A 27,337-nucleotide genomic window follows, 5' to 3' on the forward strand; every position below is an offset into this window, starting at 1 on the left:
CCTCAATATTTTTTGGCCTTTTTCCGAATATTCTTTAATAAGAGAGTACAATTAATTAATGGCTGAATTCCGAATATAAGGTGTCGTATTTATTTTCACGTTAATAATTAAACGCGATGCAAGCTGCCAAATGTATTTTTTTTCTATAATTAATAATTATATTTATATTTTATTATTTTTTTTTTTTAATGAATTTGAAAGTAAATTTTATCGTTTTAAGGGCGATGGCCTTGGGTTCTCAAGCTAGATACAAGCGAAAGTTGATATTGCACGAAATATATGTACGGTTGTGTCACGATACCGCAGTAATAGTTTATATCGATTTATGCTGTTTAAAGATACGCTATTTTTAAGATTGAAATATTCGAAATATATAGTAAAGCGTTTTCTGTTCAGAATTATGGCTGAAAAAGTTTATATATTTTGCATATTTGATATGTTAAACATCAGAGAAAGAAATACGATTTCACTACAATCTGATTTGAAGCGATGCCAAGTACTTTTTATTTTATAATTTGTTATTGCGGAAAGCGAGGGACATATATAGACAGAAAATGATGCGGGCGATGAAATGATATACGTAAACAGGAAATAACGTAGATTTGTGCCAGCGATTTTATTACATTTTTTATTCGTGGAAACTAAGAAAAACAAGCAGAGAGATCTTAACAAAATTTGAGTGATAAACATAATTAAAAAAATAAATAAATATACAATTCAAAAAATGAGCCATAGCAAATTGGACTAATTTCAGACACGTGTTACTAATATTACCCGCAAGAAGTATATTCTTTATACGAATCTTCGTGTCATCTTCCAAATTTTTTTTTGCGCAGTGTGTTTAGATTGAACAGCAAGAGAACTCTTGTTGTGAAATATTGCCGCAATTTCACGGAGAACACGCGGTCGAAAACGACTCTGAGAATACGCACATCGTGGGAAGTGTGAGCCGCTCTTAATGAAAGAAATAATTTATGCTCTTACTTTGAACATCTCGTGCCTTCGCGGTATATTTCGTACTTTAGTTTATAGAGTCTACTTGAAATTTTTACATACTTGAATCGTAAAAAAGTATTGCTTATAGTATAAAGATTTACGGTCGAAAACATATATATGAATAAATAAATCACAGCGCTTTAAAAGTTCTACCTATGCATTTATATTACCTATGTATTTTTATTGTATTAAAAATATTTTAATACAAACGCAAAGATAAAATTGTTTATATATGAAATAACATTTAGTAGAAATAAGCGGAAGCAACAACTGTATGTTTCTGCCTATCCTCATCTTTATCGGGCATTGCCTTTCTCTTTGACATCAGCAAATTTTTTAATATTTTTATGCATTGTCTTTCGCGACAACAAGTTGTCTTCAAGAAACATTGACTTTTACGATAAATAATGTGGCGTGTCAGTGCACTTTGCATGCGTCTTGCCGGAGAAAAACATTGTTTGCATTTTCGCTGTATCATCTTCCGCGATATATGTAGTGCACAGTGCGATGCATCATTTTACTCGCAGTAAATATGTTTGTTCTCGCAGAATGTCGCATTACAAACGAGAATAGTGTGTGGCTATGTCGACGCGATAATTCACGATTTCGTGCGTTGACATGATTCACATCCTCCCAAAAGACGAAGCTTTGTGGCTTTGACACATAGTCTGCCACTAAGCACGTAGAATACTGACCATCGCTAAACTCGTTTTGCACTTGTTTTACATTGCTTAAATGTGAATTTATGCAAAATGTTTTAAAATTAAGTAAAATAATCTTTCTTGATATTTATATTCAAGAAAAATCGACTTTTAAATTTTAGGAAACAAGTTTAAAAAAATTTTATAAAATATATTTTTCTTACAAAAGCATATTTTTCCAAATTTTATGAAGATACAGTGTCAACCAATTTTGGTACATACGTACAATTAAGTATAGAATAGGATAAAAATAGGTACAAGGTTGTTGTGATTTTAATGATAAATTAATTTTTTTTTAAATTTATCTTAATCTGTAAATTTTTTTAATATAATTTATACATATATTTGCCGATAGAGAATTTTTTCCTCGGCGTTAATTGAATTATTCTACGCAATCTATCTCTAAAGATATGTGCGCACGAATTTATAAAAATACTATGTAACATATATATTACATATGTATATATAGTACATTTATTAGTAATTAGGAATACTAGGAACAAATTTAAGTTTTGAGCAAATTTGTTTAAATGTAATAGATAGAACGCTATAACTTCATCTGTTCTATGGATATTTGACTTGGCTGATTTTAAAATTGAGTAAATTTCCTATAATTTTACATTATACAATCGTAAAGAACATAAAAACGTTTATGAAACTATTTAATAAAAATTTCAATATTTTATATTTTTATACAATAAAAATTTTGAGCATTTTATGTCATTGCGAAACAAATTATCGAACTTTGAAAAAATATTTATGAACAACTGATTCCGATCACTGGATTCTTTTATTTGCACACTTTACTGCGAAAGATTTTAATCAGTTTTAAAAATAGGTGGAATGATAGAATTAATTAAATTATTAATATCATGTGTTGGAGCAAGTGTACTCTCTATGGAATTATGTATATGTTCGTGTAAGTAAAAGTATAAATGTCTCTCGATACATATGGCGCTATGCAGTTAATTGTTTTAAAAATATAACAATGATATATACATTCTATTCTTGTAACTCTTACTGATAAAATGTACATGGGTGAATAATACAAATGCTTATATGTAATAATCTTATAGAAGACTAAACTGTGTGTAGTGTTTATGTGGCAGTTTAGAGTTTCAGCATAACACATATAATGATAATTGATTTGTAAATGCCTGCCTAGCTAGCTTCTCCATTTTGTGCAAATTTAATAAAAAATTATATAATTATGCACTAATTATATTAGCAAAAAAAATTTTTTTGTGGGAGGGCTGAGTGGACAGCCAGTAATGTCGAAAAACAAATACGCAGGATTTATGCGCTAATTATGCGCTATTATATACAGATGATTTTGATTTTTGCGCTGCAACCCTTAAAGAGGCTTCCCTCTTGAAGCAAAAGAAGAGATTGTTCTATAACTCGTTAAAAATTGCGAAACTGGTAAAATTAATCAAGTACGATAAATCTTAGAATCATCTCGATATAATAGCGCATAAATCGAAGATTTATCGTATAATTAATTTTTCCAGTTTTGCAATTTTTTACGAGTTATATGAGAATCTCCCCTTTCGCTTGGTAATAGCGCATAATTAGCGCATAAATTCTGCGTATTTGTTTCTCGACATTATTTGTTATTAATGGGTGGAGAGGGGCTCACTGGCTGTCCACTCAGTTCCCCTACAAAAAAAAATTTTTTTTGCTAAACTAAAAAAGTGCAAAATTTTTTCTTTATAGATTTGGCGAGCGCATAATTAGTGCATAATTATATAATTTTTTAAATTAAATTTGCATAAAGTAGAGGATTAGCTAGGCAGACGTGGTTTGTAACAAGTCCGATCTATTTACATGACCATATTTGCTCCGCAATCTCTTTGTTATTAGGAAAATGCTCGATCAAGACAGTCTTTTGCTGTTCGTGCCTCACGTTTAATGCTTTATTTAAAATTAATGAAACTTATTGTGATATCACAATAATTAACAATGATAGAATCAATAATATCATCTTTACGATGGTTATTAAATAAATCATTATCGCCGTAATAATTTCATTTTATTTATTACTATATTTTTCTATTAATAATTTTAGATAATAATTGCTCTTAAGCATAATAATGTTATTTAATTTTATTAAATAAATATATAACAATTTGTATATATGGTCACAAATTATACAACGGCTAATAAGAACAAATATTATTTTTACTGTTACATTTTAGTAACAATTCTATTATTTTTATTAGTAGTAAATTATTAGCAGTAAATGTTGCTATGTCGCAATTATCTTAATAATTTCACATCATTGTTTAAAACCTAAATACCGAACCAACGAATTAACAATTTATCTTAATTGGAAACTTTCCGGAAGTTTCTCGCGTATCACGATTCAAATTTTGGATTTAAAGTACAAATTCAATTACCAAGTTTAGCATCTCAAACATGAGGCATAAAAAATAGTTTGTCTCACGCCTGCTGGCATTAATGAAAGATGTGGATAAGCGTAATGAAAGTTGGATTCTATTTCACGAAATGATCTCTATCATGTGATCTTGTTTCATTTTATATATAATTGTAAGATGATAATGGATCTAAGATCGTAAGATCATGAATAAAATTCTCAAGTCGCTTTGCGACATAAAATCTTATTCTCAAAAGAAGCGATCAAAGCTTCGACGAGTAAATCACAAGTATGCGGAAGACACTTTTTTCGCGATCAGATTGTGCTTTTAAAATTGTTCTTGAGCACATACGAACACGATCGATCGTTTATCGATTGCAAATATCAGATCGGTCGTTTTTTATTTAACTCACGTAGTGAGCGCGTGCGATATAATTATATTCTCGACTTGAGCGCTCGCTATAAATTATTAGGCATTCATATGTACAACGCATAGCGTCTGATTGCGTGAATAAACGAACGAGTGCACGTAGTATGATACACGATTGCGGCACAGTTTTGCGCCTTTAATCAAGACGCGGAGAAATCCGCCGAAATCGGATTCTGCTCGCCACGTTTCTCCCACATGTTGATCCTCTTCAGTGGGTAACAGATCACAGCCGATATGAGAATCAAACTACCAGAGAGGTAGAACGAGGCTTCGTAGCTTCCAGTCGCATCCATAAACGCACCTGTTTGTCATGAATATTATTTTGTAAATTAACGTCGAACTTTTTATGGTTCATAGATCGTTATCAAACGAAGATTTATGAGATGGAGAAATAAGTAATAACGAATCATGCTAAAGAACACGATATAAACACTTCCTAGAATCAGATACGTGTTACTTTGAACTAAAATAGATTTGCGGAATGCAAATCAGTGCTACTTCACGACTAAAGTGGACTTTTTGCGGCATTTGTTTGCGAATATACAGAGAGTGATCGATATCATTCTAATTACCTGCAAGAGGTGCGCCCACAGTTGCTGCCACACCTTGAAACAGAAGAAGCAGTCCGAAAGCGTTTGTCAGTTTTTCTAAGCCCAGTAAATCCACGACGAGAATCGATCTTAGAGAAGCGAAGACGGCTGCGGAAAAATATCTGATATATATTTTACACACCTAATAAACATAAGTGAAACTAATCAATTAGGACAATTAAAATCAAAACATTGCATCATAAATGAGACGAGATAAGATGTGTCTACAAGATTTATAAAAAACCGTTTAGCAAGTGGCATAAATTACTTACATATACTGAGGCCAAAGCTGGCTGCATAAAAGAATTGATAACCCTTCGACAAAGAAAGGCCGGAGAATATGGTGACTAAACCGCCGACGCTGATAAATATATTGTTCACAACCAGGGCATTAACACCAGGCAAGCTACTTGCTAAGCCGCAAACGATACGACCGATGGTATTGCCGATACCGATCACCGAAACAAGGAACATTGCCGTGGACTCGTTGATGTCAGCCTTTATGGCTCGATCTACAGAGAAAGCAGATAAATATATGAATAATATATAAAGGCAGATAAATATATGAATAATATGTAAAGGTAGATAAATATATGAATAATATATAAAGTAGCGTCTAGAATTCAACAACAACAATTTTAACTTTTTATCTTTGCTAAATTTACACACAGTAAAAATTATCTACTTATTGTTTAATTCAGTTTGTGTATCATTTATTTATTATTCGATTTTATTTTAGATAATTATTAATAACTTTAATCAATTCTTCCGTTCCAAATGATAACAGTGAAATGAGAATTCTCGTGATATGCTCACAATGTGTTGGTTATTATGTTATCGAAAAGAAAGTAATAAACAATGTATATCGTTTTATGTATATCGTTTTAAAAGTTCTCTTGAAAAATGAATTATCTGTTAAACGTGACGAGGAAAGCTGCGATGAGACAAATCTTATTTAAATATGGGACAGATATTAAAAATATATTATTATTCAATGTATCGTACCTGCCACGTACATAAAGGGCGTGTAAAAGCCCATCATAGTGAGCCCACCAGAGATAGCTAGTATCAGGAAGGACGGACTTCTTAGCAGACTGAGATCAAGCATTGTGGTTAGAATTCGACGCACACTTTCAGGACACAGGTAGCACGTTCCGCTTTCCTCCTCTGCCACATCCGTCGCCGTTGGCAATCGTGTCACTGACATGTGATAACCGACTGACGATTGCTGCAAAATCGTAGGTTTTTGATATTCTATTGCAAGTAGGACAGCTTATCTAGGTGACGATTTCATTTAAACGTTACTTTAATTTTATCTCACGATTAGTTTAACTTGTTGCGTTTTCGTCTGAACTGAAAATAGACCAGTTAAGCCTTTAAACTGTCAATATTCTTTATTTTTTGCTCAATATTTATAAAAATTTTAATGCGCAATTTATCGATGTAGGAGATAAATATATTATATACTTGATAGGATTTTTACCTGCGACCTGTAATGTGGAAGTCTATTCAAAGAGCCACCGTAAAAGATGTCGTCTCTGTAGAATGGTCTCTGTGGATCTTTCGGATTTCGTTTTCCCATTTTAAGAGACTTCTGGCTGCACTCCGAATCCGTTCGAAGACGACTAATCGTATGTCGACGGATCTAAATGATAAAATAAAATGTTATTCCAACATTATTTCAAGTAGCAATTTTATTTTATTGCATTAATATTATACTTATTGGATTCTTTTATAAATTTGATAAAAATAGAGGTGTTTACAGAGATAAATAATTCACGAGGACATTTGGAGAATTTTCCAGGTCATAGAATTGACGTTTCTGTCTCTCTCTCTCTCTCTTTCTCTCGCGAATTATAGCTTTGAAAGTACTAAATTCTTATCTCTCTTGGCAAAGCGAACATGGTTGCTTCTTTTTGCGCGCACATATATATGCTTCACTTTGAGAACAGAAAAAGAAAAATAAGACTCGTGAAACCGGAAGTTTGGATCATCAGCCAAGTTCACCGCAAGATTTGAAACTTCGTTGTTTTAATGGATAGGTCGAACAATATCGTTTTGTCTTGCACCGTGACAGATAGCGCCCCAAATAACAACTATAAATTCAATCGAAATCAATCAATCGTGTTTTAAACGAATGATGATAAAAAAAATGCTGCAAAAAACTTTGTAATTTTTTCTCTGTTTGTTACACTTTATCAGAAAGAGTTTTACTAATATCTTTACATGCATTTTTGTAGAACATTTTTGTTTTTAAAGTTATTGTCTAAGATTCAATTGGATAAAAGGCTGCCTCAGTTACGGTCGATTCTGTTCGAGCTCAATTCAGTGCTCGAATTTTCCGTTCTCTTAGTACGTGCATCGATCTTACCGTCGGTACTTTTCCGTTTAGCCGCTCCAAATCGCCACTGAGCAGATTGTTCTCCTCGGCTATTTTTTCTTCGTTATTCACGGTGTCCAAGTCAGGGTATATCGGCACGGACAGCCGTTTCTCTGAAGTGCTCAGTTTCCTCTCCAAAATCTGAGTCTCCATGTACACTTTATGCAACGAGTGTAAGGATTTGGTCGCGCTGAAATAGGAATCAATCACGTCTCATTTCGATAAATAAGCGAGGGAAGTAATTATTAGTGTTAGTAAATAAAGTCTCAATTACTTTACTATATTAGGGCTGCTGCCGAGAAGTTCAGCTGCCGTCGGGTATTCCGTATTATTATTCGTGCCGAAGAAACGGCTTCTGTTCGGCTGCACACAGTGCAACGACGTTGTTGACACGTTTTGTCCTATTAATGTACTTTTCACTTCGAGCGCGGCGGTTTCCGGGGTGTTCTTCACCTTGATTCTCGTTGGTTTTAAAGGACGGAACATAGCGCCGAATATGGCGCAATTTAGGAGCATGCCTATAAGCCAGTGTAACAAATTCGTATAAACTCTGTCTCTCGAGATGCTCAAAAACTCACTCTCGAAAACACTGAACTAATTTCTTAAAACACTCTCACTCTAAACTGACTGTTCTCACTTCTCAAAACACTCGACACACTTTGTACACTCGCTCTGAAACGCTCGTCCTTATATTCTTTATCATACACTCTCAATTCCCAATCACGCTTGCAATCATTCTCGTTATTTTTTAAAATTTTAATCACACGCCGCACTCGCTTAAAACAGTCATACTGCATAAATAATCATGCAATCAAACGTTTGACATTTTCTCTCACTCTGTCGCTCATTCTCTTATATTTTATAATTCTATTTTCATGTAGGCTTTCATTATCGACTCAAATACAAGTGACGTACCGTATTATTAATTAGGAATGGGTATTACGACTATTTTTTATTGATACGAAAGTGTCGATAACCATTTTGATTGAAAGATTAATTAAGCAAAAGTGACGTAATGCAGGCAAGGTTCTTTGGTACGCGACTTAGGCAACATAAATGATCGCATGTATTCGTCGAAATAAAAGGTTAAATAGAACTATACATATATGCAATCTTTCTGCTGGAGAAAACTCTGAATCAATTATAATTGAGACAACAGCTTGACGTAATACTTGTATGAGCATACAAAAGTATAATCTTTAAAAATGTATATTTTAATTAAAATTTAAATGAAAAATAATTTACAGAAAATACCTTATTACTTTTTACAGAAACAAAAATTATATTTTGTTTCAATTAAAAATGCATTTTTAAATATATCATCTATTTGCCATTTAACAAAATACTCACCCGCTTGAAACAGCAGAGCTCCTCTCCAGCCGTAATTTTTTACAAGTATATCCGAAATTGGCGCAAGCAAGAACGCCCCGATACCCGAGCCACACACTGCGATACCTGTCGCTAAAGCTCTCCATCTTTCGAAATAAAATCCGGTGGTTATCACAGCTGGCACATATATCAGCCCTGCCCCGATACCACCTAAAAAGAAAGCTTTGTGTCTCTAAAACAATTTTATATAAAACTGATATTTATTCTTTTACTGTAAGATATCTAAGTTAACCTTTCTGAGAACTATATTTCAAGATTACTTTAACAATATATCTTTTGATTGAGATTTTTAATATACATTGTATTATTACAGTTAATTTTAATGTATTAGTTTAAAATCTGCATTTCTTAAAGACGATATATCAGTATTTTTGTGTCATTAAATTTTAAATTTTAAATACTGATACGCAATGCTGTTCGAATCTGCAGCAAAATAATCCAGGATTAGATAAATTAATCGGAAGATTACAGAGGTTACAAGGTTACAGAGGGGAAATTTTAGTGTAGAGACATTGTCTAATTTAGTAATAAGAAATATCTGGGGAAAAGCACTTACCGATGGCGCCATAAGATATGTAAAGAAATTCGATAGAAGTGCTGAAGTACGAAAGGACAAAAGCGCTACAGCTTATCACGCTTCCTAATATCGCCACTAGTCTGAAGCCATATCGGTTGGCGAGGGCAGATACGAAAGGACCTGCAAAAGTGATAATTGACTTCACTCTCAGATATCTGATCAAACATGTAAATTATTCGCTACATCTTTATTATCGATTAGGTTCTAATCGACTTTACCTGGAAATATTAATTGCTATGTATATTGACTGCTGACAATACGTTACTTAGCACGAACATTGTCGTTGTAATGGCAAACAGTTTGCAAGAATATCATGTTTATACAAGTGATTCTATTAATATAATATTGCTAACATGCTAACGAGATATTACGTAGTGCGAAATAAGTCAGATCTAAAGCGATTAGGAGATATTTGTGCTATTTATTGATCGTATTATATCATTACATATTTTCCTGTTACGTAGTATAAATAACATTATTCACAAATAATCAATTTTATTTTTGCCATTATGTTTTTTTATTAAATGGTATTGATTGAAATTATAATTTACAAATGCAATATTTACAAACAATAAAAAATATCCTCTCATAGATTTTTTACAGTTCAAAACTTATATTTTTATTAGTATTTCTACAATTTAATTGTTTAAAATAATTTTTAACTCTCTCTGAATAGAAGTAAATACAACACCCACAATATTAAGGATAAATTGCAGAAAGTTGCTTGCATTGTTCTTTATCATCGCGGATAATTAAACACAACTTTGCGGCGCGCATGCATCGCTGAGTTGATTACAAATGTCTTGTACATGAAGGATTCGATATATAATTTTCCATAACGATATATAAATCGTTTATATTTTCTTCTAAATCTACGTTTGGGTAATTACGCGCAATGCATTACAATTTTGAAATAAAATACATCAAATAATTAATGCTGCATAAATGTTGTTAAACGCGTGTAACGTTGCACGTTAAATCGAACGCTGAGTGGAAATGTTCTTGTATATTTATAATTTCTGGATTGCACTGAAAAAATCCTTGAAATTGATTATACAAACGGTTACTTATTGCGATGCTAACTCAGACGCGAATACAAGTGTTATATATAATTTTGTCGATTTGATATGTATCAGGAAGATTCCGAATGAGTGTGTATATTACCACTACATTATCAAACAGACTTATCAGTTACATACATGTGACAGAAACACAGTTATTCTTATCATGTACTTTTGATGTCTTGCATAATACGTGTCACGTCAATATTATAACTCGTGCGATGTCAAAGGAAAATAAACTCTAAAGATTGTAAAATATTCCACCCAAAATAAATGTCCTATGAAAGAATTCATTGAATTAACGATATAGTATGTTTGGTATGTTTCTCGTATTCGATTTACGTTTCTAGTTCAAAAAGAAATCTCTCTCTCTCTCTTATTCTCTCTAAACTGATTCTAGAGATACAATATATTATACTACTTATTAATTATATCATACACTTTGTTATTATGCAGCAAAGCACTGATCGAATGCAATCTTTCTGATATGGCGTATCGTTATGCAAATTTGATAGACGCTTAATTATTACTGCTAAGGAAACACATCAGCAATGTTGTATCATTGCAAAACGGAATATATTCAATATTAATTGATTTTTTCTTATATTTAAAACTTATTGATACTTCTAAATAAATTTCAGGACTCCATAAAATAGAAATTATAATACTTTCTTAAGCGATCAATCCTCTTAAGAAACTTTTATTTTCTTTTTTTTTTCTTTTTAATTTATTTAAAACAATTCTCTGAAATCTTAAAGAGATGTCAGAGAGAAAAATTACTATTTCCAAATTTTCCAAATACATGACACATTGAAATCTTGTCAAAAAATATGGAAGTGGCATCATTCTTAAAGACAGATACTTGTAGAAACCAGGATGATATCCTAGAATTAACACATCAATCTGCTTAAATATTACATACGTGTCTCTACTAACCAACCATGAGATAAAATCCGGTCTGCAATGAGCCCACGAGCGCAACTCTCGCTTTTGATTCAGAGAATGCATTCGCAATATCGTTCAGAAATACACCGTAACTAAAGATGATACCGTCGACGACGAGATTGCACATGAAGGAAGCTGCAACGATTACCCAGCCCCATCCTCCATCAGGTGGTACTACCATTTCCACCTCAATAGTCTGTTAAAAAAAAAGAAACAAAACTCACCACGTCTAACATATTCTAAAAATTCACTGGATACATAATTATAAAAAATTGATCATTTTTGTATCAAATTGAAGCAAATTGTTGCGATTCTCTGTTCTTTATTAAATTAATCTAAAATTAGATCATTTTGCATCAGTTGACGGATTTTATTTTGTAATACTAAAATATGTCAGGAAAAAGGTATACAAAATACTAAATTACATAATATAAATAATTTATTGCAATATATAAGCAGCATGACAAAGTATTAAAATATGTGATATTGCACTTGAAAATATCATGATCACGCTGGCGATTGTACGATAGATAAGTTATAAACTGCTATGTTCTAGTTTTCCACAAAATACACAAGCAAGAACAACTTATCGTGAGCATCGGATTTATACATGCGCAATAATAGAAGTTAAAGACCTGTGACTTCTAATTAATATGGAAATTTGTGCTGACGTACGTTCTGATATACATATGCGAAAGAAAAGAAAACGTGACTCTGTTTAAACAACTACGAAGCTAAAAGTGTTAAAATTAGTCGAAACTTACGAATATGAATTTGATAAATTAATGACTGTATTAATTCAAACATATTAGGTCTTTATTTGATATAAATATTGAAAAAAAATTATTAATATCATATACACATAAGATTTAAACGATAATAATTAAAAATTTGGTTAAAAACTCTAAATTTATCTAAATATCTTGGTTGGTTGGTTAAGAAATTCAGAGCAAAAATTCTAATTGGGAAGAGTAAAGCGTTGACGACGTCTAATGTAGTATACGTTCAGAGTATAATAGAATTAGAAATTTTGTATATCTACTCAATGTAAGCGTGATAATCATCGCGTGAGAGCTGCTTTTTCGCTCGTTAGAAAACATGATTCGATACATAGCGAAGTTAGTTTGCAGAGACGGCACGAAGCCGAAGCCAGTTAATTTGCGACTGTCCTCTGGTATTTCAACATCAACGTACGTTTACTGCAAATTCACAAGGTGCTAGGTCAAGGCCACTCAGAAAACTACCGAGTATCCGCTCTTTAGTATTTCGGCCGTCTCGTGACCCAAAACTTGGAAACTTATCAATCCGTCGAGCCTCATGCGCTTAAACGATAGTTTAGCGCAGTCAGCAAATCTGCCTCCGGTAACTTTACAATAAAATAGAATTTTCCTTAATATGATTTAAAGAAAAAATTGAAACGCTTAGCGTAGCCTAACTTTGTTAACACTTTAGAAAATTTTATTTTATTAATTGAGAAAATTATATTTTATATTTTTGGTCTAATTTATTTGAAAAAAAAAAATTATCCTATATTTATTTTTTGTACAAGATTGTTTTTATTTAAATTTTTAAAAAATAAAAAATACTTGTACAGAATACGTAATCGAGTCGTTCTATAATCGTCTGTTATTATGGCGATCATAATTCAAAAAAGAAAAAAAAGGAACTTGGCAACATTAACTCGTCGTTTAGTTTTTTGCTATTGATCTGAATTCATTAACACGAAGAAAAGACATATGAATCTGCACGCGAGGCAGTTCAGCTGAAAAAATGACGACCTTTCCATTTTTGCAAATGTTTCAATGACACAAGCACTTTTTCACAATCGAAAACATAGATGCATAATTCAGAGAAATTTGTTTTCCAAAAGTTTTATTAAGATGAAAGTATATCATACCACATGAAAGTATATCAATGGTCATTTGCGGCCTCGAGGCAGATTTTATCGTTGCTCGTGACGAAGCTGGGAACGAACGGAAGTGGCATTCACGCATTAATTTTAAGGCAAATTGATAATGAAAATTTCAACACGGAATGCGTATCCGCCCCTGCATGACCCACAGCGTGACAAAGACTATCGGATTTATTATACGGCGTCGCAAATAAGGTGATATCGCGCTGTCACTTTATAGTGTGTAATCCGCCCGTCGTCTCAACGCCAATATACTGATCACGTCGGGACAATAGTTGCGAGACGCGAGTAATCGCGCGATGCAATTTTTTGCAGCTTTTGTATTTTGACGCGCGTCTACGCACGCGTTACAAGTCGCAAGTGGCAATAGCGTTACCTCACCTCGTCATTATTGTTGTCGTTGATGTGCTCGAGCTGCAATTCACTCTTGTTGCAACCATTTTGCTGTAGCTTACTCGCATCAGAAGTCTCTTGCTCACTCACTTTGTTCGCCGTCGTTGTTGACATTGTCATCTCGTCTGAATATCTGAAACACGTTAGTGCGAAACGCCCCTTTTGAAATCTGTTTAATGAAAGCAGACATAACGTTATAAATGTGATCTGGCATTTTCAAACACGCGCTCGACTAGAATACAGTTACTACAAAACGCTAAAAACTTGGTATACAAACGCTGGGATTGTATTGGAAATATAAAAATAGAAAGACATATCACAAGCGAATAATTTTTTTATATTATAAATAATTAAAAATAAACAATTTTGATAAACAGTTTAGATAAACCATCAGAGAATTAGTCATAAATAGGTAGCCAATTTAGATAGAGTGTTATAAAAATAATATTTTACTGGAAATGGTTTCCTTATAATGAATTCTTATGGTTCAAACAAATACTTTTTATTAATTTTTATGACATTTTGTAATGACATTCCATGATCCTACAACGAAGATTGAGACACAATGTGATTTAAAATAATGTTGTTTGAAAAAAATAGCGTTAATAATATTAGACATACATCTACACACACCCAATTTATATATAATAAATATAATATAATCTACACAATCTAAACCGCTTATTTTTTTTAGAAAAAATGCAAGGCGTTTTGTGAACGACATATAGCGTGCCATTTGAATATATAGTGTGCACAATGCATTGAAAGTTAATAGTTAAAATTAATAAATGTTAATTTACATAATCGAGATGGCATCCGAGGTTTTTTGAAAAAGAATCTAAATTATATAACTAATTAATTAACTATACAATCCGTAGATAAAAAATAGCTCGCTATTTGGGATCTGTATAAACCTGATACCAGAAAGGTCAAAGGCAAGTCCGATCGCTTTCCCCGTATTAGTGTGTCACCGACGACGCGACATATCTCTGTCTTCTTTTTTTCACGCATGTATATGTAAATTGTGTAGTGCCGAAGTAGAGAAGCAATCAGTTCATTAATTTAATGGCGAAGGAAAACGAAGAAAACGGCATCAAACCGGTTTAAATAGTTGGTCACGTGAAGTCTTGGGTGTAGCTTTACTTCGCCCGACCTTGACCTTTCGCAATGCATCTTCCCTGACCTTACTTGAATTCAGCTGTAATCATAGCGTTTTCACCAAACGACAATGTATTTGTAATATAACGCGAATCTTTTGGCAATCGAATTCGAATGTCATTTGAAGATACATTATGTGAATTGATCGATCTCTCGTCAACATCGCGTGATTCATCGTTATTAATTATATTTCGCAAATGAATAGCGATTGATGTTATAGTTAATGTCTGACATTACGATTATATTATGTTATCAGGGAAAGTAGATAAACACAGGAAATTATAGGATTAAATAATTTCGCTATCTCGTAGCATTTTTAAATATACACGCTGAGTAAATCGGTTTTCATTTATAAATTCTTTGATTTTGACTTGATTTTTCTTTATCGCAAATGTCGACATTATTATTCACATAAGAACTCTAATCTATAATGTTACATATTTGGAAACTAATTTTGCAAACTAGTCTACAAAAACAAAGTTTAATTTAAAAATATCGATACTAAATAGGTCAAAGAAATCAGATTAAAATAATCTCCCGTAAAACTTTACTTACTGACCGGCCAAATGGACGTTTGCAAAGAGACAACGAAGCAGCATTATAATGACGTTTCAAGTATCGTATATCTTATATCTCCATTTTATAAATCGATGATAAGATAGACTCGAGGAAATATTTATATCTGATACAGCATACAAATAATTTTTACAATTCGGAGTATCCATCTTATACTTGTTTTATTGCTGATTATATTTGCCGATTACGTTAAGTTTTCCCTTGTTTTTCTTCTCTTTGACTTTTATAGCACTTTATATGCATGTGATTATGATGTCTGCTTCTGAGATACAATATCCAAAAGTGATTAAGAATTACGACCCCGTCTTTTGCACGCGCACGACATGCCATTTGCAAAACGATATATTATGCACAATTTTAGCAGCTATCATGTAAACAGGGTTGTGTAAACTTTGCTAATTGATAACGGACATATTTATTTTCAGCGTGACTTGGTTTGCTTTACTCTCTTACGTGCTTTCGCATGATAAATGCGAAATTTCGTACCGAGCGGTGGTCCGCAAAACAAATGTAAATTTGATAATCAGAATTGAAACTTTGTTTTCATTGTGTTCTCGGTCGATTTTATTTGGCTGCAATAAAATATTTTGTAAGAGAATTTTCACGTTGTAGAGAATTTGAAACTGATAGAAATCGCCTGATTTTTTGCAACATTCTGCAATACAAAAATAAACTTTTTGCAAAAATTATAAGAGATTTTTACAATTAATTTTACAATGGATTTTTGCAATTGATTTTACAATTAATTTTTGCAATTTTTACCTGCAAATGACAGAATATTTTCTAAGCGCTATTCTGATCGAACGATATCAGCACATTCGTAAGCACATATGGTTGATAATTACAAAATTATTATTCGACGACAGAATTTAGATAATGATGTGTTTATTCACATATGCTGTGCTATTTCAGATGTAATCACTAACAGAATTCGCTTATTTTTAATTTTTGATAAGATACAGATTACTATTGTAATACCTACATTATACTTAGTACATATATAGATAATTAACGTTACAAAAGACTGTTCTCAATCGATTGAGTTAATCATCGGCTAACCTCGAAGGCTATCGCACACTTTATCTACGCACACTCTATCACATTTTTTTCCTTATTGCCTGATACAAATTCTGTAAAGATTGACATTGGTGAATCGAGGCACATGTGCGCGCGACAATAGCATTTACATATGCGCAAAAGATATCATTGTTCTGCTTCGTATTATGACGTATAGATTAACGTCAATAGTAACAAACAATCTCGAAATGGGGACAGAAAAAGAATGATGAAACGAGGTAATCGTAAATTTAAATGGTCCGGTATAATAATAGCTCGTAATAATTAAAAAGTTCTTGTTCTAGAAAGATTGTTGGTTATCAATTTGTTAAAATGCATAAATCATTATTGACAATTGCAATTTTGTTGACGTGCAATGGACAGTGCAATGGACAGTGCAGTTCTGCTAACTCATTGATAAATTATGCTCAAGTATCTATCGCGCAAACAGATATGTCCATTCCTTTACTTTTTACCAGATAAAATGCAGTTTTACACAACTCGTCAATCGGCAATAAATTATTGCTACTTCAAAGGGGCGAAGATATAATAAGAAGATTAGACACTTAGCCAAAGCGATAATTGTAATCTCGGCGTGACCAAGTTAATGGCGCTTGTTACATCTTCGTAGAATAAAGGCGGTGCAATGTGTTTCCAAGACACGCAAAGCATGTCTTATTAATTCATATAATTTTAACGCTCGACTAACAACGCGGTATTGTGCTCGATAGTTTATTAAAAATGGAAGAATGCAAGCATATTCTACGAGCAAGATTTTTATCGACAACCAAAGGATAATAATTACCACGGAAGTCGACACGCGTGAATTCTGCGAAATTGTCAGCCGCTATAATCTATATACTTACAATATTGTATATTTTTGCATTACGAATAATACATTCATACTCGGCCTCTTCTATTTGCTTATCCAATAATATTATTGATTATTAATAATATTATTGCATGTAATTAATTAATAATATTATTTCATATATATTTGATATTTAAAATAACAGTGGATGCTACATTACATGCTGAAAATATGTCTAACAAGTACTAGAACTTGGATTGCTCATAAACAACTTTGAAACGATAAAACGTATTTTTGTTGCTTACAGTCCGGCCTCTTTTCGAGCTGATGCATTGTTATCTCGCACCTTTACATCTTTAATTGCTGCATGAATCGACGCAATATAAAGATCACAAAGGCCTGATTTCCACTCCGTCGAATGTCGATAAACATTGATGTTTGCGCGAATCGGAGCTGTCGTTGCTTATTCGCAATAATATAATTATCGCGACAATCTGACGTTTTTTTGAAATTTTGCAATTATTTTACAAAAACTTGACTACTCAAGACTGATACTGTGTTATTAGTTTATCTACGATTGTACAATATATCGACCTCTCTTATAAGAAGGTCTTTTTATTGCAAAATTGTAATGTTTTGTAACAATATTTTCAATTCCATCAATACGTACTTCACTTGTAAATATAAAATCAGTTGTATATTGAGACATACAATAATTTTACTTACAAGAGAAAAATAAATTTTAATCATACTTTTTATATTAATTTTGACAATAATGGATTGAAAGTTGTATTATTTTTATTTTTTTTTTGTACGTGCACATTGTTTTTTAAATTTCATCAGCAAGGAAGCACCGAGAAATTCCTTACATCGAATTCATAGATTGAAATTTTATTAATTCACTATGTCATAAATAAGATGTAAGAGGTGAAGTGGGACGTAGCGGAATAAAAAAGCAAAGTGAAATAAAAGATATACATATTTGTGACGATAACGCTGCTATCTGCATACACAATTTAGTTAACGCACTTAGTCAGCACTGATGCGCAGAAAATTATTGAAATTCACAAAAACAAAAGTTTAGTCTCACTTTTCTCAAGATGAACATTTCATAACGATGGCTCATTGTTATGCTGAGCATATTTGACATATGTTTTTCGCGTGCGTCTCGTCACTGATGACAAGCGAGGAAATTAAGCCACGTGTTTGGGTCATAAGTTCGAGGGAATGTAATCTGACGACTTTCGCTCTGCATTTATTTACTAACAAGATTTACACTTCGTGATAACATCGTCAAAAGACTGGACGTAAAAGCGCTTTCAGAAATAGCTGCGAACAGGCCAATAAACTAACTCGCATATGCGTTCCGGCGCCTCCCTTTTGATCTTTGTTTAGTGATAACAAATCATCGAAAGTTTTCTCGCATATGCGAATTATAGATTCTTCAATTCGATATTTTAATTCTTTAGCAACAATCGCATTACGATATTCCAATTGAATGTTCCAATTTAATGGTTTTAAAAGACACCTGCGCGCGAGGATGCATTCCTAATTTATGAAACCTTTACACATATTGCTCGTACGAAAAAAACCTGCGGTCGGAATTATCTTTTTATGATCATCTACAACTTTTATGATTATCCGCGATTTATGTGAGTAGTTCCATATGCAAGATTAAAAAAGATGAAAAGTAGTTTCTAACGAGTGTTATTTGTAAAAGAGCAGAAGAATAGAATGTAACAGTTAAAAATTGGACAAAGGTGACTATATTTCACGCTAAAAGATATAAAATTGTATAAAAAATTATTTCCAAAAGAATTTTTTGAGAAAAATAGAAGAAAACAAATTTTGAAGCGATTTCGAAGTGAATTCTGCTTCGATTTTCGTGCCATTGTATCGCCATGCACTGGTATAAAAATAGTTCGAATCCAATAATAGATAGAGAGCACATTACGTTTTCGCAACAAGACATGTAGATGAGTCGCATGAATACATTATACTTCATTAATTAATAAGTACATCGATAAACATTGTTACTAGATTTATGCATTTATATCCCACGACATTTCTCTTTGCAATATTAACTTATTCCATTCTTAGTACATTGCCCACTTAATGCTTGGATATTTTAAAGCCATTTATCATAACATAAATGGAACACTGTTTGCTCTATCTATATCTTTTATTTATCTTCTCGTTAAGGAACATTTTTTTCGCGAGATCAAGAATGAAGAAGATTTGAAATTTCTTGCATAAAAAACTTAACTTTTTGATAATAAAAGTCAAAAGGATTATTTCATTTGAGCAATAGAACGTGATATTTCGTAAACACATGATGATTACCTAATTTTTGCAATCAGGAACATAAGATTATACGTCAAAAATACTCTATATTAGATACTTCAAAATATGTTTTTGCTTTAAAAACCATATCTATAAATATAGAAATATGCATTAAAAATGGTATTTATTTTTAGATATTTTACGTCATTGATTGACGAATTTTTCAATGACAATATTGATTTTTTTAGCTGAGATTATCGCAACAATTAATAAGTAAATGTCGAAAACATTCACACGTGTCAACTGGTCGCGGCGAGTAGTTATATCACATATTTAAAAACAGAATACGTAATAGCACTTGGATATCGTAAATTTTTTGTGAGTGTGATTTATCGCGGTTTACCGGTGACTCTCTGTTCTTTCTGGCAAGAATTCGCACGTGTTAACACACGCCGCGTGAAGGCATGCTTTATAAGCGCCTGCGCGCTTAAGTCAGCGCGGGAAGCGCTTGCAGAACACGTTCTACGTGATTATAGGTTTGTCATTTACTTTCTTTTTTTTCATGTTTCTTCTACTTTGTTTCCTTTCGCACACACGTACACACTCCTTCTTTTTAAAATATCTGCAGCTTGTTTTTGCACTCGTTCGATAAAGTAAAACGCAATCGACTTAAAGGTCAAGACACATTACCTCTCTTCTTCCGGAGTCATTGTCACCGACTCTCGAAAAAGTCCTACGTGCCGTGGAAAGGAGAATGCGCGAGACACACGCGTGTACTAAAGAGTTGTGACTCGAGCGGAGAGCCCCAGGTCTCATCCGACTCACACTCTGGCTCCAATCGCGACGTTATACCGGGACGACGTATGCCGGGAGTTCGCGTTGGTTAATGATAACGACGAGATGCCAGATTGGCCCGCTTCGGAGTGTGGAGGAATTGAGACTGCTGCAATGACTCCGTCATCGCCCCCGGCACAGATGTGCAAAGAATTTCTTTCTGTGCGTAAGTTCGCAGACGTTTCTTGCCGCTTCTGTGCTTACGATGAGCGTCAGAACTGATCATATCGCGAAATTCAAATTTCTCGAGCACGAAATTTCTCGATCGCTGCTTGATTAGGTTTAACGAGCCAATCGATCGTATAAGTTTATAAATACTTAACAAAAATCTTAGCAGAAACATAATAATGTAGGTTTTTCCACGAAGTGTTTATCTACGCTTTCAATTTAGCATTTATTTAATTAATTAGCAAGAAATGAATCAACGCTGAAAAAATATGTAAGGTTAAAAGATTACTTGGCTATTAAACAATTATTATCTTTATTAATTTCTTTACGCGAGCAAACATATGTTCTTGAATAAGATACTCATAAACTTTGTTCGTGATGAAGTGGAGTTTTAGTTATAGGTTGTAGATGATATTTGTATCTCGATCGTAATTAATAATTGTACTCTACGAGACAGAAGAATTTTTAAATGTCAATGGAAGCGAGATGAATATTTAATTTATCCTATTTCGTCACGACGGCGCGTCTGGAATGACGCAACGAGCGTAGAAAGTTTCAATGTCGAAAATTCGGCACTGATTACGGCTTCAGAATGAATCGTTATAGTTGTTTACGACTGTTCCAAATTTCAGTAATCATTTGCATTACTTTCTGAACTTTTATGCGGTCTGACGAAGAATTATACGAAAATTAAATGATCATTAACTGCATTATCTCATAAACAAATATAAAAATAAGAGCGGAAAAGCAATGATGAGTTTAACACTGTGGACACGTAATTTAACTCTTGTTTTTTTAATATTACATGAAAATTAGAAATCAGCTGTAATTGTACATTGTAAACAATGTGAATAACTCTGAAATGGATCACGAAAAATTCAAAATCGAAAGCATCCGTTTATTGCGCGTGTCATTGATACTGTACCGTCATTATTCGTTGATTACGTGAAACTTACTTGCTGCGAACTTTAATTCTATTTGATAACATTATCTGTAACAGCTAAGTGCAATGATGGTTGTTTTTGATAAATTTCCATTAAGAAAATTTAATATAAGTAAGTCTGAAACTGTGATCAAAACGTATTTTTTATATATTAATTTATGATGGTTAATATTTCTTACACTCCAATAATTATGCTTCTGATTTGTATTGCCTTCTATATAATTTATCTTTACAGAACCACTTTGCAGTATTACATAATAACATCATGAAACAACAAAACAGAATTCAAAACAGTATTTTAACCCTCATCTGTCATTGCCAAGTTTCACGGTTACGTTTTATTTCAGATTTTGCATCCTGCGACGGTAGGAGCGGCACGCACATATGTAAGTGTACATATTTATGATAGATTGCTGACACGCCTAACGAACTCGATCAAGTGTGCACAGCATTATGCATAACTAATTGTAAGTGAAATATAACATACTGCGAGTCGCTGTCGCGACAACATGGGTGTATATATCTATTACACCCTTTTTGATTGTACAAACTTTAACTGTACATATCAAACGCGACAGAGCTGTGCTTTCAGAAATCGCACAACGATGAACTCGCATCGAGTGAGTCTATTCATCAAATTACAAAGAGATAAAACATATTATCAACGAAAGCGTCAAAATGTGACTAATAATTAGGTATCATTCTTATCGTAGTTGTATAATGATAAAAATCTAAAAAAAAATGAGTTATAATTGATCGTGATAGAAGTATGATAATGTGAAATTTTCATACAGACACGTGCTTTTTTCAGACATATAATATTCGACATTTATTTTTACGCAAAATTTTATACTACAAAGTAAAATATTTCTTTGGAAAATAGATAAATAGCGAAAGAGATCACTAAAATTCAGGATATTTAAAATTATATTAAATAATTAAAGAAATTCTATAGCAACGGGTCGAAATAGGTTTTTTCAAATTCTGATTGCAATCTATCGAAGGCACATGTTTTCGACTGAACGGATTTGGATCGATTAGAGAGCAGTTAATCGTAATTTACCATAAACTCATGTTCAAACTGAATATTTTTCTTTTTTTATTTATTGAGATGTTCGTGAACCTAGCATATCATTTTCCAGCAGATCAAAAATAAAAGAGAGTTCTTGTCGCATGCAGTCGAGTTCTATAGTTCCTTATAGTTTTTAGTAATAGTTCTGGTGATTTTATCCAAAAAAACACCAATTGAAAAAATGATCTGCTAACTTCCCGTAGCAGATCATTTTCTAGCAGATCAAAAATAAGAGAGAGTTCTTGTCGCATGCAGTCGAGTTCTATAGTTCCTGATAGTTTTTAATGATAGTTCTGGTAATTTTATAAAAAAAAACACCGATCGAAAAAAATGATCTGTTACGGAAAGTTAGCAGATAAAAAATAGAGGACACTGAACATATATGTGATATGCTGGCCGTATATTGATAGTTCTGTTGATAATTAAAGAGTTTTCGTGTAGTTCTGAGCCAGTACATTGCTTTTCCAAAGAGTTCTGACGACTAAAATAATTAAAAAATTTTTTAACAATTATTTTACCCGAAAAACACGCATTTTTGAGCATATGTGTGATATGCTGGCCGCATATTGATAGTTCTGCTAAAAATTAGACAGTTCTCTTCTAGTTCTGGGCGAGTACATTGCTTTTCCAAAGAGTTCTGACGACTAAAATAATTAGAAAATTTTATAAACAATTATTTTACCCGAAAAACACGCATTTTTGAGTATATGTGTGATATGCTGGCCGTATATTGATAGTTCTGTTAATAATTAAAGAGTTTTCGTGCAGTTCTGGGCAAGTACATTGCTTTTCCAAAGAGTTCTGACGACTAAAATAATTAGAAAATTTTTTAAACAATTAATTTACCCGAAAAACGCGCATTTTTGAGCATATGTGTGATATGCTGGCCGCATATTAATAGTTCTGCTAAAAATTAGACAGTTCTCTTCTAGTTCTGGGCGAGTTCATTGTTTTTCTAAAGAGTTCTGACGACTAAAATAATTAGAAAATTTTTGAAACAATTATTTTACCCGAAAAACACGCATTTTTGAGTATATGTGTGATATGCTGGCCGTATATTAATAGTTCTGTTAATAATTAAAGAGTTTTCGTGTAGTTCTGGGCAAGTACATTGCTTTTCCAAAGAGTTCTGACGACTAAAATAATTAGAAAATTTTTTAAACAATTATTAATTATTAACAGAACTATCAATATACGGCCAGCATATCACACATATACTCAAAAATGCGTGTTTTTCGGGTAAAATAATTGTTTAAAAAATTTTCTAATTATTTTAGTCGTCAGAACTCTTTGGAAAAGCAATGTACTCGCCCAGAACTAGAAGAGAACTGTCTAATTTTTAGCAGAACTATCAATATGCGGCCAGCATATCACACATATGCTCAAAAATGCGCGTTTTTCGGGTAAATTAATTGTTTAAAAAATTTTCTAATTATTTTAGTCGTCAGAACTCTTTGGAAAAGCAATGTACTTGCCCAGAACTACACGAAAACTTTTTAATTATTAACAGAACTATCAATATACGGCCAGCATATCACACATATACTAAAAAATGCGTGTTTTTCGGGTAAAATAATTGTTTAAAAAATTTTCTAATTATTTTAGTCGTCAGAACTTTTTGGAAAAGCAATGTACTCGCCCAGAACTAGAAGAGAACTGTCTAATTTTTAGCAGAACTATCAATATGCGGCCAACATATCACATATATGTACAAAAATGCGTGTTTTTCGGGTAAAATAATTGTTAAAAAATTTTCTAATTATTTTAGTCGTCAGAACTCTTTGGAAAAGCAATGTACTGGCTCAGAACTATACGAAAACTCTTTAATTATCAACAGAACTATCAATATACGGCCAGCATATCACATATATGTTCAGTGTCCTCTATTTTTTATCTGCTAACTTTCCGTAGCAGATCATTTTTTTCGATCGGTGTTTTTTTTTATAAAATCACCAGAACTATCATTAAAAACTATCAGGAACTATAGAACTCGACTGCATGCGACAAGAACTCTCTCTTATTTTTGATCTGCTAGAAAATGATCTGCTACGGGAAGTTAGCAGATCATTTTTTCGATTGGTGTTTTTTTGGATAAAATCACCAGAACTATTACTAAAAACTATAAGGAACTATAGAACTCGACTGCATGCGACAAGAACTCTCTTTTATTTTTGATCTGCTGGAAAATGATATGCTAGGTTCACGAACATTTTATTGAGATATTAGTTTATTAAAAACTTACCGAAAAAGACAAGTTTTATATTTGTTGTTTAATGTACTTTTCATGTTATAAAACTTTGGTTGAAAACCAAGTTTTAATCAGGCTTCTAGTAATCCATGACAGATTCAATGATGTCATTAATCGCTTCCAGATTAATTCACAAATCCGTTTAGTCGAAAAAACACCGTAAGTATCCAGACACCGCAAATATACAACAGTGCCGTTGATCGATGATAAGGATTCTGGGGGCAACTGTCCGATAACCCGTTTTAAAGTAGGAGATTGTACGATTGCGCGCCGCTCTCCACTCGCCGAATGTAACTTGTTTTTGCATTTTTATGTCCGCAAAACTGATAATAGTGGCGCGACGCGTCAACGGTAAAAAAGTTCACTGACGATTTCGACCTCGTAGCTCGATCGTCGGCAAATAATTGCTCAGTTGGAATCGCGAGGACATCCAACAAATCATATGCGTGAAAGCTATTAAAGGACGACATAAATACACATGTTGCACGTGATATGAGACTGTGCTGCATAAAAGCGTACGTTCTCGTCTATTTGGTTTTATTCCGTTCAACATGGAATGCGGCGTGATTATGTCGAGAATCTTGTCTTTTTAATCAATGTTCGTTAAATTAATCGTGACTTGAATTGATTCCGTTTGTATACAAGCATACTTGAGCATTAAAAAATTGATTTATTCACATCTTTTATTTTTGAAAACATTAAATCTAAAATTTTGCGCATTCTCTGAAAGCAAAAGAAATCAAAAACTTTTCAATGTCTTCTTTTTTCAAATTATAAAAAATTACACTAAAATTCTTAGTTTGGCAATTATAAAGATTAAATAAAAATTAAATAATTTTAATTAATCAATTAATAATTGGACAATTTTTTTGTTATTTGTAAAAATGAGATTTAGTTTAATATGTACAAATAAAATTGTATTTAGTTTGTAAAGTACAGTTTTTACAGATTTCTTTTCTTTCAAGATTGTTAAATAGTATATTTTATTTAAAAATTAAATCTATTGATTTATTAGTGCAAGGATTTAATTTTTTAAATAAAAGTTGCAGTTGTTTACAAAAATAAATTCTCTTTAGTACATGAAATGTACATACTTTGGCATTTAAATTAGAAATGAATGCAAATGAATGAATTATAATCGCAACTAATATGCTACATGTGTTGATTGCTTTATCATAGCAACATGCGACCTACTCTTACTTACCACTTTGTTCTGTCAAGTAACTGCAGGTTCGCCGCGGCAATCTGAATTAGCACGCAGATGAGTAAATACGTTCCTGTTGAAGCCTCTTCCGTTTCCGCACTTCCGTTTCTTCGGCGACGACGCTTTTTTCGCTTCCTCTCTAAACCGGTCAGCAGCACTACCGGTAATTCACGCGCGCGAGTACAAACGCTCTTTCAACCGCGCGCACTATTTTCATTCAAGATAAGCCATACTAGCTCTTGAAAATCACGCTGTTTGTGACAAAAATAGGCGTGGAAGTTTGTTTGATTTTTTCACTTTTTCTTGTCCAAAAATTCCACAAGGTACCATATTGTTTGTCCATGCGTGTAGCTTCGATCTTGCGTATATCTATTTGCACATTTCCTCTCACGCGTGCTGAGAACCGACGACGGGATAGATAGATAGGTCCATAGTCGTGCGTTAGCTCGCAGTCATTCGACGAGCTGCCGCTCAAAATTCTCTCTCGTTCACTAGTCGGTGACTTGTAACTCGCGCGCGAAACGAAGCGAAGGCCTTCTTCTGAACCTCCTGCGCAATTTCTTTAACGACGTCGGACCCCCTCCAATGTTATTTTCCGCGAGTGGCAACTTGAACGAAAGTGCGAGTTTCCTTAAAGCTGGTCGTGCGAGCCGATAATATGCGAGCGACGGACCTGCTCTCGTTCTGTTCTCGTCACGCTCTTGGTTTGCAAGAGGAGAAAAAAGAAAAAGATGGAAAGGCAAAAAACAAATTGGCAATCTTCGGATTGCATCTTAGTCTTGGTATGCGCATATTTTTTACTACGTGTTCTTATATACGTATCTAAGGATACTTCCTGGTAACAAGCATTCCGATTTACCGGGATCGCGATTTCGTTGTGTAGTAATGTTTTGTTTCTGGCATCTGGTGCTCTTAAAATAGCTCACCAGGCGGATTTAACTAGTTTTACTGCGAGTTGATTTATGGACAAGTTTGAAGGATATAAAATTGTATAATTAATCTACACATGAATTGTAGAAAAGGGACACGCTCTCCCCTCTCCGTAGTAGACGAGTAGCTGAAGGTTACTTCTTTGAAGAATCAAATATTTTCAATGCGCAAGAGATGATAAAAATTTATGTGACATTATTTATTAACATATCATCTATTAAAAATGCGTCCATGATTTTTTCCTTGTTTCTTCTTAATTGATAACTTCCGCATAATTTAATCTATCTGTTTGACAGTTGTATG

General features: G+C 32.9%; 2 protein-coding genes across 7 annotated transcripts in view; one reads left to right on the plus strand and one right to left on the minus strand.

Annotated features, from left to right (window-relative positions):
• The window catches only part of LOC105667715 (gamma-aminobutyric acid receptor alpha-like), a 93,673-nt gene that overhangs the window by 17,659 nt on the left and 48,677 nt on the right, over positions 1 to 27,337 (plus strand). For all 5 annotated transcript variants that reach the window (XM_012359680.2, XM_067353422.1, XM_067353423.1 and 2 more), the window contains exon 2: positions 21,928 to 21,966. The gene's annotated coding sequence lies outside the window, so the exon portion shown is untranslated. The remainder of the gene's footprint in view (positions 1 to 21,927; positions 21,967 to 27,337) is intronic.
• LOC105667678 (monocarboxylate transporter 12) lies at positions 3,459 to 27,163 on the minus strand. Of its 2 annotated transcripts, none has more exons than XM_012359642.2 (12): positions 26,105 to 27,163; positions 13,740 to 13,884; positions 11,438 to 11,642; positions 9,420 to 9,560; positions 8,825 to 9,013; positions 7,749 to 7,992; positions 7,466 to 7,664; positions 6,578 to 6,739; positions 6,100 to 6,322; positions 5,367 to 5,606; positions 5,077 to 5,202; positions 3,459 to 4,805 (listed from the first exon to the last, which is right to left on the minus strand). In XM_012359642.2, exons 2-12 carry the CDS (start codon positions 13,869 to 13,871, stop codon positions 4,645 to 4,647), a joined length of 2,022 nt encoding a protein of 673 aa, XP_012215065.1. In that variant the 5' UTR covers positions 13,872 to 13,884; positions 26,105 to 27,163; the 3' UTR covers positions 3,459 to 4,644. The 2 variants fall into 2 exon arrangements, with proteins under 2 accessions (XP_012215065.1, XP_012215056.1); XM_012359633.2 differs by lacking the exon at positions 26,105 to 27,163 and adding an exon at positions 20,326 to 20,557.

This window comes from Linepithema humile, chromosome 4 (genome assembly GCF_040581485.1).
Source record: "Linepithema humile isolate Giens D197 chromosome 4, Lhum_UNIL_v1.0, whole genome shotgun sequence".
Classification (NCBI taxonomy): Eukaryota; Metazoa; Arthropoda; class Insecta; order Hymenoptera; family Formicidae; genus Linepithema; species Linepithema humile.